The 13653-nt window shown below is 40.9% G+C and overlaps 1 protein-coding gene across 1 annotated transcript in view; it reads left to right on the top strand.

Annotated features, from left to right (window-relative positions):
- The window catches only part of MYO5A (myosin VA (heavy chain 12, myoxin)), a gene marked incomplete at its 5' end in the record, with an annotated part of 58556 nt that overhangs the window by 15057 nt on the left and 29846 nt on the right, over nt 1-13653 (top strand). Inside the window, 8 exons of the mRNA XM_009702361.1 lie at nt 2161-2244; nt 3009-3011; nt 5673-5834; nt 7921-8018; nt 8707-8793; nt 8878-8986; nt 10471-10682; nt 11640-11796. Coding sequence (XP_009700663.1) covers nt 2161-2244; nt 3009-3011; nt 5673-5834; nt 7921-8018; nt 8707-8793; nt 8878-8986; nt 10471-10682; nt 11640-11796 — 912 coding nt within the window. The remainder of the gene's footprint in view (nt 1-2160; nt 2245-3008; nt 3012-5672; nt 5835-7920; nt 8019-8706; nt 8794-8877; nt 8987-10470; nt 10683-11639; nt 11797-13653) is intronic.

A 13653-nucleotide genomic window follows, 5' to 3' on the forward strand; every position in this document is an offset into this window, starting at 1 on the left:
GCTGTTGCAGACAGCGACTGGGCAGCAGCATCCCTGGCTCTACTCAGCTTCTTGCAAAGTGTGTGCCTGCCTGCCTGCGCACCTGATCAGGAGAAGAAAGTTGACCTGGCAGCTGTGCAGAGCCAGGAACACAAACGAGAGCTCCCAACTCCTGTCGCATGCTGTGACCACTAACCATCCTTTTTCAAAACATGACAGGATAGTGTATTTGCAATTCACAGCATAATTGTATCAATTCCAGTTATGCTATAGAAATACACAAAACAGAAAATCATATCTCTCACTGTAGTTTTAGCTAAAAAGCAACAACAAAACAGTGTTGGTTTTGCTGCTATCTTAATGTGCGAACAAGAAAAAGGCTAACACACCATTCTTCTTATTGCTGGAGCAGCAGTTACTGCTCCCACCCTCGCCTCTGGTGGTCAGTGAACAGCTGTTTCTGGGAAGCTGGATGAGGTGTATCTCAGTAGAGTGCATGCGTTGTTCGGCTCCCATAATGCATCATCAAACCGAGCAACTCCTTAGGTTAAAATAAAATAAAAAATAAAAAAATCCTGTGTAAGGTAGTTGTCCTGTTAAACAAAGAAGGTGCCTCAGAATATTGTCAGCTTTGTTGAAAAAAGCTTGGAGAAGCTCTGGGATTCTTACCAGTAGGTCTGTGTGTGCTGACACGGGGGGTTGCAGGCCTTATTTGTCTTCACTTGATTTCTCCCAGGTTCTTGAATTTATGTGTAGAAGAGGGTCCTGTTCTTGTTGCATCTAGCATTTACGTTAGTGAAAGCTGCAAGAACATCTCTGTAACTGTTTAGATCCATGAGTTTATTTGGTGGATGAAAGAACAAGAAGGATTGAATTAATATGTCACGTACTGTTCATTAGGCTAAACTTTGGTATTTGAAAACAAGGCTTTCCTATGCCTAGTCTGAGCAGCGAGGGCCAAGGAGAGCTAAAAGTCGCTCCAAGCAGGTCTTGGCAAAGCTCTGAGCTCTGATGCGCAGTCTGCGCTAAGCATTTTATGCTTTCCTGTGCGCTTACGTGAATGCACGCAGGCATCTTGAAGGAGCACCTAGAGCTGTAGCGGGCAGGTCAGCGACCTCTGTGCCTTCCCGATGCCTTCTCTGGGAGAAGGCAGGGGTTCTGCTGCCCTCTCCTGGCATTGCCTCCCACGGTACGGCCGTGAGCGGTGCCCCAGGAGGTGTCCTGAGTGGGCTTTCAGCCGTGGAGGGACCTTGGGGAGATCCTCTGCCTTCTTCCCCCTAGGAATTTTTTGAAATGTTTTGCAGCTCGGGGTATAGTGTCATTGCGTAGGCACCGATAAACGGCTGTACTGAAAGAGGGGCTGCCGATGGCTATCAATCTGTCTGCTCTGAAAAAACAAAATCGCTATGAGGATCTGCCCTTGTGTTTTGTAGTCTGCACTTCTGCTGATACAAGATTGAACAGTTAGTGAGACACTTCATGACAGTTAGCATATTTGTGTTAATTAATACTGAATTCTAAGGTATAGACTTTTGACAATAGTTTTTGGGTTTTGTTCAGTCTTGAGTAAGGATGGTGAAATAAATAGTAGGTTTTTGTCTGACACTCTGGCTGTTCTTTGGTGGAGGAGACTCTGTGACCCTGTGATAAAGGATTGTTATGTATTGTCACAACATTCAGACTTTTTATTGCTTCTGGTAAAAATAGTCTTTCTCAGTACAAATGAGGCATTTTCATCATAACCTGCAGGCAGATCTACTTACTGCCTCTCAGCTGATGAGATGAGATACTTTGTTCTCAGTTGCATCTGGATTTCACACAGTTTGGCAGCCCTGGTAACTTCAGTGAAGGAGATGCTCAACACACATATTGATTCTTCACCTTTACGGAACCGTTCAATCATGCTGTTTTACCACAAGCATCTCTCAGCAGTGAAATATATCTAGTATAATGCAATAACAGTATTCATCTCTGTATGTTTTAATGTTTTACGTTTTACTGGAAAGTGCTGTCTTTGAGGAAAATCTGTATTTAACAAAGATGCGCTTGGGAGCTGATATTTTCAACATCCACAAGAATTAGCTGTTCTAAGTGTGAATGTTACAGCTGGTGAATTCTATGAAAAATTTCTTATTAAATACTTCTAATACTTACGTTTTTTGTAAAATTATCGTTTTTCAGGTGGAATATCAATGTGAAGGCTTTTTGGAAAAGAATAAAGACACAGTTTATGAAGAACAAATTAAGGTCCTAAAATCAAGTAAGGTTAGTATAAGGATTTTTTTTTTTCTTCTTTTGCAGTTATGAATCCTTAAATTAAGGGTCACATAGGATTTCTTATAAACCTAGAAAATATTTTTCCCTTAGTATCAGGTCAACTGAAATTGAACATAGTTTCTGTTTTACTTGGCTATTTGTGTGAATTTAGAAAGTCCTGTAACCTATATTTTCTGTAAAGGCATCAAAGACTTCTAATATACTACAGTAGTATAAGAAGGCTTAACAGTTAAGCCCTTAATTTTGTAATCTGAAAATAGAAGCTCCTTGTTTATGGCCTGACAATTGAGCAGAAAATTTCTGGAGGAGAGACAAGTTCTGTTCCAGAAGCAAAATGAGAGAGGAATGAAATACATAGACTCTAAGGACACAAAAGAGAATTTACTGAGTTTTGCCTTCTTGTTGTCTATGAAGGAAAGATAACATCTGAATTGAAAAATACTGCATGAAGGAATAGTATAGAACAGGCTTTCAGTGGCATCATCTGCTTTTTTTAATGGCAAAAATGCTAGTTGTGCTTTTCTGAAATGTAAAGGCAATTAACTTGACATTGAGCTGTGAGGGCTGTTGGGAATTTACTAGTTCTAATGGCCCAGGAAGCTGGTTATCAAGGACAGGCTATTTAAAATTATGCTATTCTATCAGGAAAACCAACATTTTTCTCTTCTGTTTCTATTCTGAGCAGATATATGAAGCTAAGCGATTAAAACGTGTAGTATAATGAAAAACCACAGCAGATTTTCCACTGAGAGAAGGTTGAAGTGGTTTGGGTGAAGTCAGTTGCTGTGTGTGTGGGAGGCCGGTGGCATCCTCGGGGAGCTGGCAGGGACCAGCCGCCTGTGTAGCTCTGGCTCTGCCATGACATGGCAGTGTGCTCTGCAGGGCACAGGTGCAGGGGGGCTCCGAGGGATGTAGTCCAGTGAGTAAGGAATGATGGGGACGTACCTGCCATAAGAGCATGACAACAGCTTGGGCAGGCTCAGTAGGCTGAGTTAATTCAGTCTAAACACTAAGAAACAACACAGTTTTCCCCAATGGTAAATTTTACCAAACTCAGTGTTTTTTTAAAAAGAAAATTCAACTGTGAAGAAAATAGATTTTCAAAAGAAGAATGTTTCACTTTTATTTTTCAGCAGGCCCTCTTTATCAGTAATTGTAGTGGGATTGCATTTCTGATTTTCTTTTTTTTTTTGTTGTTGCTGTTTTCTGGGTTTGCTGTGCACAGAAGGTAATTCTAAATTGAATGCATCATCTGTCATCCTCCCATGCCCACTCTCACAAACAGCTCGAACGCTTCTTTGCTCTCCAAAGTGCATGACACACACTGCTCTTGGCAGGCACTGTAGTGTTTAGCTATTTATTTTGGCCTTCTCTATAAATCCACCCACAGGACCTCTTCAAACTAGTTCCGTTTTCATGCATGTATCATGAAAGCAATACAACAGTCCTCAGCTTTTATGCTTGCTACTGGCATGTTAAAATCTTCTATTGTGGCTCTGTATTGAAAGAAATGATCTGTAAGATTGTTAGCAGCATGTCTGTTAAGTTGTCTGAAAAAGTTACGGGTGGGGAAAAATGCTTGCTTGCTTGTTTTCTACCATGTGAATTATTTGCCCTTTGATCAGTGTTTTCCCTCCCTTTGAACACTCCCAGTGTTCTGCGAATCAAAGAGAATTGATAAGATGCTAAAACCAATACCAAATACCAATAAAAACCAACCAACCAAACCCCAATACCAACACCATAGGAAAACATGAATGGCCCCACAGTGTGGATCATCTCAGCAATGCTCTCCTGTTGTTGACTTCTGCTACAGAAAGCCATACATTGCTCCTTTCTTCTGCATGCAGTAACTGAGGCAGTGTCTGTGAAAATGGTGCCTTTGAAATGCACTTGCCCATTTTTACAGGCAGATTTTCCCAGGGTTGGAAAAAGGGAACGAGACTGAGGTACTAGTAGCTTAGAAGAGCTCATCCATCTGCAATCGAGACACTGGGGACCCGCTTCCCACCGCCACCCCTGGTGTGTCAGAGCATCAGGAGTTTCAGACAAAGCATATTGCATCCAAATAAGTTTCTGTACGAGATGAAAAGACTTGGCTTGGTAGCTCAGATGTCTGTGCATACCGACTCACTCCATCTGACCGCAGGCAGCTAAATAAGGTGGTGGTAGCCCAAGCATCCTGAACTCTTTGTTGTCAGTGGAAGGAGACGGGCTAAATCACCCTCTGGAAATGTCATTCTTCCGCTAGCTACTGAGGTAATCTAAGGTGATCATGCTTCTAATCCGGCAGACTCAGGTGAGATAAAGCTAAGCTGTGATACTCCTTTTTTAGTTCAGGAATTTAGGATACCTTTGCAGCATTCATAGTCATTATATTAAGCTGGAGTGCTGTGCTGGATGCTACTGAGGAATGTTTGATGCCTTCTGCTAGCCCATCTGGCACAACCGCAGAGCACAAGTACCATTTTGTTGCGCAGCATGTTTCATTGGATATCGTGCATGCTCACCAAGTTTTATAAGGCAAAACCAATTTTTTTATTTTTTAGGTTGTACTTAGCCCAAGCACTTTCTAGTACTGAAAATTGAATGCTCCTATCTCTTGGGAGAAAATGCACAGATGCTAGATAAAAGATTATTCATTGACAGGTAGAGAAGTTCAGATTTTCTTACTCTTATAATGCTTCTGCAGTGCTATAGTTGTCAGTAGAAAGACCTGGTGGTGTTATTTTTAGTTATAAATTACTTCAAAGCAGCTATTATTTATGTTTGTATTTTGTAGCCATTAGAGAAAGGGAACTGGAAGCCCTGTGTGATACCTGGAAAGATGTTTCAGGTTTTTCCTCCACTCCCACTGGCCTGAGAGTAGATCTTCAGTCAGATAAATTTGGCTAGTGGTTCTTTTTAGTTGATGGTTCCTCTTTTAAGTTGATTATTTCAATTTAGAGTGATAAAGAAGGAATATTCTTTGTTGCCTGCTGGGTTATTCAGTGTCCTAGATATTTCTCAGCCACAGAGGAGTCTGATGCACCACTGGAATATGAGAGGACCCTATTGTTTCCTTCTTAGATCAAAGCAGCCATACATAATTGCAAATGGTACTTACAAAGCTGCTGTCAGTACCTAACAGTTTCACATGGAAGCTATTGCTAGCTCCATGAAAACAAAACTCAAATCAGAATTTTATCTTCAGAAGGAGACTCACTGATCAAACTCACAAAATTTTTAGTATTAAATCATGGCCCACTCACTATACTACTAGCGTGAATGCTTTTTTGCATTTGTCCCCATGTGGAGTTCAAAAAAACCCCAGTGCTTACGAAAAGTGAGCCTGGATTCTAACTATCTTAAGCACAAACGGGTGCAATCACTTGCTGGATTCTTACCCTCGGTATTTTTTTCTGCTGTTATACCAGTTTAAGCTGCTACCAGAGTTATTCCAGGATGAGGAGAAGGTCCTCAGTCCCACATCAGCAACCCCTTCAGGGCGCACGCCTTTGTCTCGAACGGCTGTAAAACCAGCCAAGGCCAGGCCAGGTCAAGCCAGCAAAGAGCATAAGAAAACTGTGGGACATCAGGTGAGTCTGAAGATGCAGCTCTGTTAAATAATCTCTCCCTCTACCTCCTTCTGTCTCATAGCTCTTAAGGTGTGCTGTTGCTTCTTGGGATCCCTTGTGATTTTGAGGCAAGTGCAGCTGGTTATGGCTTACAGCTTGGAGCAAATATACCCTAATTACTAATACATTTTGGGCCACAATTTCAGGGAGCTCAGTTCTTACTGCTATGCCAAAACCAAAACTTATGTTTTTCAGAATAGACTTAACATGCTGGATGGTGAGAAGCTTTGAAAATCTTATACTGGGTCTTTTTGATCATGTGCCACATTGTCTTACTCAAATCAAAAGTGGGAGTTTAGTCCCCAGAAGACTTGGTTCCAGTTATCAATAGGTTAAACATAAAATATCGACGTGTATGTGCCAGAATTAAATTGTTATGTGTTAAAATTATAAATTATGTGTTAAATTAAATTATGTTAAGTAAATTAAAAAGTATGGAGAACTTACTACTTCATTGTTACTTTCCACTCAACAGATTTAACAGGTGTTTTCTCAAGATGGTTATGTCCCTAGTTGGTGCTTTATATATGACAGATTGTCCCACAGACTATACATAGGAGCCAAGGGGAACTTTTTTGACAATTTAATACTCAGTTTTTATCAACTTGCCAGCCTGTACCACTTTGCTAATGAGTAGTGACATTCTTCTTTTGCCTGGAGCTTCCAGGAGGTCTGTGTGGCTAACTCTTTTTATGTTAGTGTGGGACAGGCTGGAATATAAACTAGCTCTCAGGGAGAGCAAGTTCTTTGTATCAGGGTCCCCTACCAATTCTGGAAGATGAACCAGCCACATCTCTTGGGTGCTCAGAGTTCTGATAAAATCACCACAAATGCCTGGGCTTTACCCACTCTTGGATGGTTGTTGATCCCCTAACAAAGATATTAGTATCTGTGCAGTGTCATGAGCTAGTCACACTGCTAAGTGAGAATCAGGGAATTCAGAGAATGTTTGATTTGGATATTCATAATTTCTCTATAACTTTCCCCAAGCAAGCTATGTCAAGCTATGGGTGGGAATAGGAATGACTATTCATGCTACAGTACAGAATGCAAATCTGCTTAGCACATGTTTGTGGTACAGGCTGAAAATGCCAATCTTCTGCAATTCATGCAAGAGAACCCCTGCCCAGTTATCTTTTTAATTTGAACTTCATTTCTGATTTTGCAAACAGACAGTACCCTGAGGCTGGTAGATGCCTAACAGTTTTCTTCTCAGACTGAAACTACGAGTTGACATGTTAGGGATACTCTCATACTACTCGTACTCTCATACTACTCCTATCAACCAACCATGTATATTAATTTCTAAATTTTAAAGAAAGCTAATACAAAAGTGACTTTTATCATATTCCATGTAGAAATAGAGGTTGGCTTAGAATTGTGAGTTCAACAGAAATAGGGAAATCCATACCAATACGTTTAAAACACCTAAAACATGTTTTCATAGTTTTCTGTATCTATTAGGGTATTCTGTGGTTAGAAGGATATACTGCAGGATGTTGAGAATTTGTAGTCCTGATACTTCTTTAAAAGTAATGCTTTTAAAACTCTTGGATATTGGGCTTTCGAAGTTCTCTTCAGTAGGTCTGACATTGGGATCAGTGGAGCTGAAGAAATTGATACTTTTTTTTTAATTTACCATTCTGTTGATTTTTAAATCAATTTAAAATTTATTTAAAATTAAATGGCTAGTTAGTAATATACCATGAGGTTTAGTCATGAAGAGATGGATTAGACAAAGATTAGGGTAGATGAGACAGTCAAAAGCTGAAAATAGCTCAGTGTGTCCCATGTTTTTGTAATTTATCAGATGCTGATATGGGAGCTTTAATCCTGTAAAGCCTAACATTTAGATGTCTCACTGTAGCATAATTCACCAGAAGATGGTATGTGAAACTAAAATCTATTGGCATAACAAAAAGAAGCTGGTATTTATTACCGAAAGCATTATTACAAATAAGCAAATGTCTCTAGGCCTGCTTCTTGAGGTTGTCTGAGCTTATTGAGGCTATTTGCTGATACTTTTCCCTTTTTCTTTTTCAAAAAGTTTCGGAACTCTCTTCATCTGCTGATGGAAACCCTGAATGCTACAACCCCACACTACGTGCGCTGTATTAAGCCTAACGACTTCAAGTTTCCATTCACGTAAGCTGGTTCATGTATGGATTGTGTAGCCTGTGCATGGGAGGGAATTGCCCAAGGCCTCGGAGGATCAAGGTTCTGCTGAACTTTGCTCACTCAGGAGGGGAGTGGTGTGTCTCCTTTCTCTTGTTATGGCTCATTGTGCATGTGTATGTGTACTTACAGGAGATGTTTTGGGATGAGTAGAGGGAGAAATACTTCCTGATGCTTTTTTGTTGTTGTTTATGGTGATATATGAGAAGAAATACCAGCATTTTCCTTGCTAGTGGTTTTACATGTGACTGGCAGTTTGCACTCCTTGAGCTCATTTGACATTTGCTGGAATTTACTTTTGCAGATTCCAGCGTCTTATTCCTTATCTTTTTTTCCATATATGAACTTGCTTAGAGCTTTTCCCAAAAGTTTGCTTAAAATCCAGGCACACAGAGACTCCCATGGCTATTGGGCAGGCCAGTGGGAAGCAGGACAGGGTGAGCAGCTAGCAGCAGCCAGCAGGCTCGGGCAGTTCCCCAGTCAGGCCATCCTGTTATCACTGAGTTGCAGAAGCACTAGCTGGACTTGTTAACCACCCATCACATCCCACCCCTGCTCCCGCTCTGTGCCACTCCTGTCCTGCATGTGGGCAGGGCCAGAGGTCCCATGTAATGCAGAACTAGCCCCACACCCACAGGCTCTTTTTGTTCCTGCATAGATTCGATGAAAAGCGGGCAGTGCAGCAGCTGAGAGCTTGTGGTGTCCTGGAGACCATCCGAATCAGTGCAGCTGGCTTCCCGTCCAGGTGTGTTTGCTGCTTTTTAGATTGCTTTCAGCTGCAGTTCTTCTTTTTAAGTTGGGACTGACACTGTCTCTGTTTTTGGGACAGGTGGACGTACCAAGAGTTCTTCAGCCGTTACCGTGTTCTGATGAAGCAGAGAGATGTCCTTAGTGACCGAAAGCAGACATGTAAAAATGTCCTGGAGAAGCTGATTCTGGTACTAGACTTAGTGCTGAGAGCATTTGGAATCTGAAGGATTAAAGATAGCATCCCTTACTCCCTCATAGCCACATTATTTTAGTACTTCTGCAAAGTACTAAACCACCAATATTAGCACAGGAACTGTAGAATTTCCCAGTGTATCACAAGAAAGGAAGACAGTGATTTTAAGCGTAGGTGGGTTGAGGGTGAGCCTTACCTTGCTTAACGGCAAGATGCATTAACCACACCTTAAGTAAGGTGTAGTTACCTGAAGGTTTTCTAACGTGGAGGTGTTTCTGCCTGTGTGTTCGTCTTTCACACAGCTCCTCTCAGCTGCTGTGCTGAAGGCAACCTTTTTCACTCCTTTCGTCCTCGTGGCAGTGTCTCCCCGCTTAGCACTGTGGCTGTCCTCGTACCTCGGCAGCCTCTTGCTTTGCCTCCTACCTCTAGTTGCAGCTCTACATTCCCAGGCTATGCCATGCACACCACTGGCGTTGCACCTGAACTGATGTGTGTCTTGAGATTTCTTAAGGACCAATGAACAGCATTGGACAGGCAGGGTCCAAAGAGACAGACCCAGCCAGTTCACAGTAGAAGGTGGTTAACTGAGACTTACTCAGAAGCGTCAGTTAGGAAGAGAAAGAGGCAAAGTTTGCTGAAGATATAAAAGCAAGAATGCTTACCTTGCTGAAGTGCAATGCCAGTGTTAGGATGTTTATAGAAACAAAAAAATACTGTGCAGGCAGGTTGGGGCTCAGCTTTTTAAAATCTGTGTCATTGGGTGGACTTAACTAAAATCTTTTGGTTTATATGCATGTGTCCATATTTATAGTGTTAATGTACAGTGTTAAATGTATCCTAAGCTGTAGCTCTCTGACTGCTGTTCCTTTTAACTTAACATCAAACAATCAACAAAATGATTTTTTTTCAATGTACCTTTGTATATTATCAATTTTTCCCTCCAAGGAGTAGTACAGCCTAGAGAGAGAGAGTATTATTCTCTGTCTGGTTTAGTTCTGAAATTTCAGATGTGTTTGAGCAGCAGCGGGATGCTTTGTTCTGGCTTAGTCCTGATGCAGTAAACGATATGTACATGTTTGAAGCCCCAGCTGTTTTGTTTGTACTGTTGTAATATGGTTGAAGACCATTCGGAGGGATCATCTACAATTTAAGCATCTACATGTGCATTGCCTGTATTGCTTTCATACTCTGGGCCCCTTCATTACCTCTTGTAGCCTTCCACTTCTCATAATCTTTGTGGCATTCTTGTCTAAGCAAAAATCTCACGTTACTACTTTAGGCCATGCTTGTGGCCTTATTGTATTGATTTGTTAACAGAATCATATGGAGAAAATACTCTCCTCCACTACTTAATTTAAGTCTAGGTTTACGTGAAATATTACACATTTCAAGTGTACTTTCATGTAGCCCTTCCTGCCTCTTTTTTTCTCCATTAACATTTAATGCTGTAACTGATCCTCTTTTTACCTCTGAAAATAGGACAAGGATAAGTACCAGTTTGGTAAGACAAAAATATTTTTCCGGGCTGGTCAAGTAGCCTATCTGGAAAAAATAAGGGCAGATAAGTTGAGAGCTGCCTGTATCCGCATCCAAAAGACGATCCGAGGCTGGCTGATGCGAAAGAAGTACGTGCGTATGAGGAAGGCTGCCATCACCATTCAGAGATATGTCAGAGGGTACCAAGCACGATGGTAAGCAATGCTCATGGGAAAACCCACACTAGCCTCAATTCAGATCCCTTTTAAGTAGGTCACTTAAATGTGATACATTTGTTCTCTCCTTCCTATACTGAGAGGAAACAATTTTCCAGGGAGATGAAGGAAATTTAATATGATGAGTGTGTTTGTCCTGCCTGTTTTTGACCTTCCTGAGAGGACAGTAGCACCCTGGCTGTATGATGCTTAGAACAGTACGTTGTTAGTGGGAGCAGAGTGCAAGTAGTACTAGGAGATATGTTGCAGGTGAGTTGAAGCAGGACTCTTGGCTGAGTCCTTGTTGCCCAGTTTCCGTGTACCCTCCCAGCTGGGTCTGTCTGTCCTGCTGGAGAAGCCATTTGTCATCCAGGGTGCAGCTGTGAAGGGAGATACATCAGTCAGAGTCATTTGTTTGGATTGACTTCTGAGGGGTGGCCATGGATGGGCCAGAGGAGAAAGGTAGCAGTACGGGTGGTATTGTTCAAAGACAAGGTGGTTGTGAAGACTGTAAGAAATACCTTCTGAAAGAGGCTTGTGTCAAGATGCTTTGTAATTGTCTTGCTAACAGGGCCAAGAATGAGCAAACATTTTATACAGGTTGAGATTAGGAGAGGAGATCTGGAAGGTGGCATAGTGGAAATAGCTTTAAAGCTGGAGAAAAGGTGATGAGAAATTAAGCTGAGTTTACCTTGTCACTTCTATAGCACAGTTCTCAGAGGAAGTGAAAACATTTCCCCATAAAACCTTGCAAGGTTTCCGTTAATTTATCATCTGTTGTACTGCCATACGGTAGAATAGCAAGTAAATATGCTGTATCACTGACAGCATTAGGAAGAAACTGAAACAGAAAATGTAGCTCTTGAGAAAGAGGGCAAAGTTATAGGATGTAAAAAAATAATATTCAAGCACTGGAAAATAGTTACAGGTATTATTTGTAATCTTTTTCTTGCTTAGCTATGCCAAGTTCCTGCGGAGAACACGGGCTGCCATCACTATTCAGAAGTTCCAGCGCATGTATGTGGTCCGCAAAAGATACCAATGCATGCGAGCTGCTACTATTGCTCTTCAGGCTCTCTTGAGAGGTTACATGGCCAGGATCAAATACCAAATGGTAAGAAATCATAATGTTTTACTTCTTCACTCTAGCTTTATTTCTGCATACCTTCAGGACGAAGATGGTCTGTGGTATCCCCTTGGGAATCTGAAATGTTTGTGTGCGTGCTGTTATGCATAATGCACAACCAAAATATCACAGCATGGATTGAAGGACTGCACCTGGAAATCAGAAAGATCTGATATTGCAATCAATGAACTTGTCATTTTAGAGATAATTCACATTGTCATCTAATATGGATGGACCTAGACTTTCAGTGCAATAAGTGAAGAATCTAACAGGGATTTACAGCATTTCTCACTTTTTCATTTGTTATATAGAATGTTGAGGCACTTAAAATAAATACTGAAAATGACCTTGTGTGAATGTGCCTCCATGAGCCCAAATCAGTATTGCTCATATCAGTATACATATGTGATGCAGTACTGTTCCTATTCCATCCCTGATTTCAGTGATTCTGAAATGGCTGATGGAATATACTGAAGGAGATTAATGTTAGCAAAGAGATACCCACCAAAATAGGAGATTAAAGCTTAAGCAGGTGGGGAGTTTTTTGTTGTTTTTTTTTTTTAATGTATTGATGTTGGTTTTGTTTTGGAGAGAAATTGATATAAATAACCCTGTTCTAGTGATATTGATAGTATTTTCCTGATATGCTTGATAAATATAAAAATTCAGTTGAGAAATTACAATTTGCTCTTCGGTGGTTACAGGCCTGGAAACAGAATTATAATTCAAATGGTTAGACTACAAAATTACCAGCATGTTTCATAGCACTTTCGTCTGCACTGATTGTTTTAACTAGGCTCAAAAGTCAGTCTATATTTCACTGAATAATTAGACGAAAGAGTTCTGTTTCTTTCCCAAGCAGGTAGATATCGAAGGCATATAACCAAAAGCCAGCTAATGCTTATGGTCTACGTGTTTCTCTTTTATATTTGAAGTTTCCATATAGTTATCGTTTGTATTGAATATTTCCTACACAATCACATGTGAATGTGTCTAAATTGCAGCATTCTAACATATACTAACCAGAAAGTTTGAAAACAAGTAATCCCTGATAAGAATTTCTAAGTGGTAAGTTCCCCATGCTTGACTTGGCTGTTCTTTTGTGCAGGTATCTACTTGCTTTTTTATTGGAGTTCTTAGCATTGTCATTATTACAAATCATATTTTATGTTGCGAGATTATATAAGGTATGTTTTTAACGGTAATCTGACAGATGTGTCAAAGTGAGACAAGGGTCACAGCAATATGTGGACTGAAAACCATCCTTAGGAAAATGGGAGATGATTCTGTATGCCTGAAGTTAGTCCTGTGAGTGATACACACCCCATCTGTCCTGTAGCACAGAGTTTTACAAACCTGTTATATTCCATCTTAATGGAGATGGCAGATTTCTGAAGGGTTTCCCGTAAGGGGTGGTCTGACTTGCCTGTCAGGGAATATCCCCCTTGAGCAGTGAATTGTTCACCACAGTAAAACATGAAATTCTGAACAAGTGCACCTGTGATGTGGTGTGTTGTCCTCCTAAGGTGGAATTTTATTAAAACTGAGATACAGGGATGGCCAGAGAGAGAAGCACAGGCTCTGCATGCCATGGGAAGGTAAACATGGTTGTTCTGAAGTTTGTGATGATTGCAAATGAGTGAAACTGAAAGGTTGCCCTATGAGAGCATGCTTGGGCTGAGCCGTGACTCTGTAAGTAATACATGGTACACGTGTTGTTCATTAGGGTTGTGAAAGGTACCTGTTGTTGTTGTTAGAAGAGAGGGCATGTGTTGCAGTCACATGACTAATACAAGGAATTTAAAATGATTGAATCATCTATTTCACACATCCTGGGGAGAGCTT

The sequence above is a fragment of the Cariama cristata genome, unplaced genomic scaffold (genome assembly GCF_000690535.1).
Source record: "Cariama cristata isolate BGI_N322 unplaced genomic scaffold, ASM69053v1 scaffold17490, whole genome shotgun sequence".
NCBI lineage: Eukaryota > Metazoa > Chordata > Aves > Cariamiformes > Cariamidae > Cariama > Cariama cristata.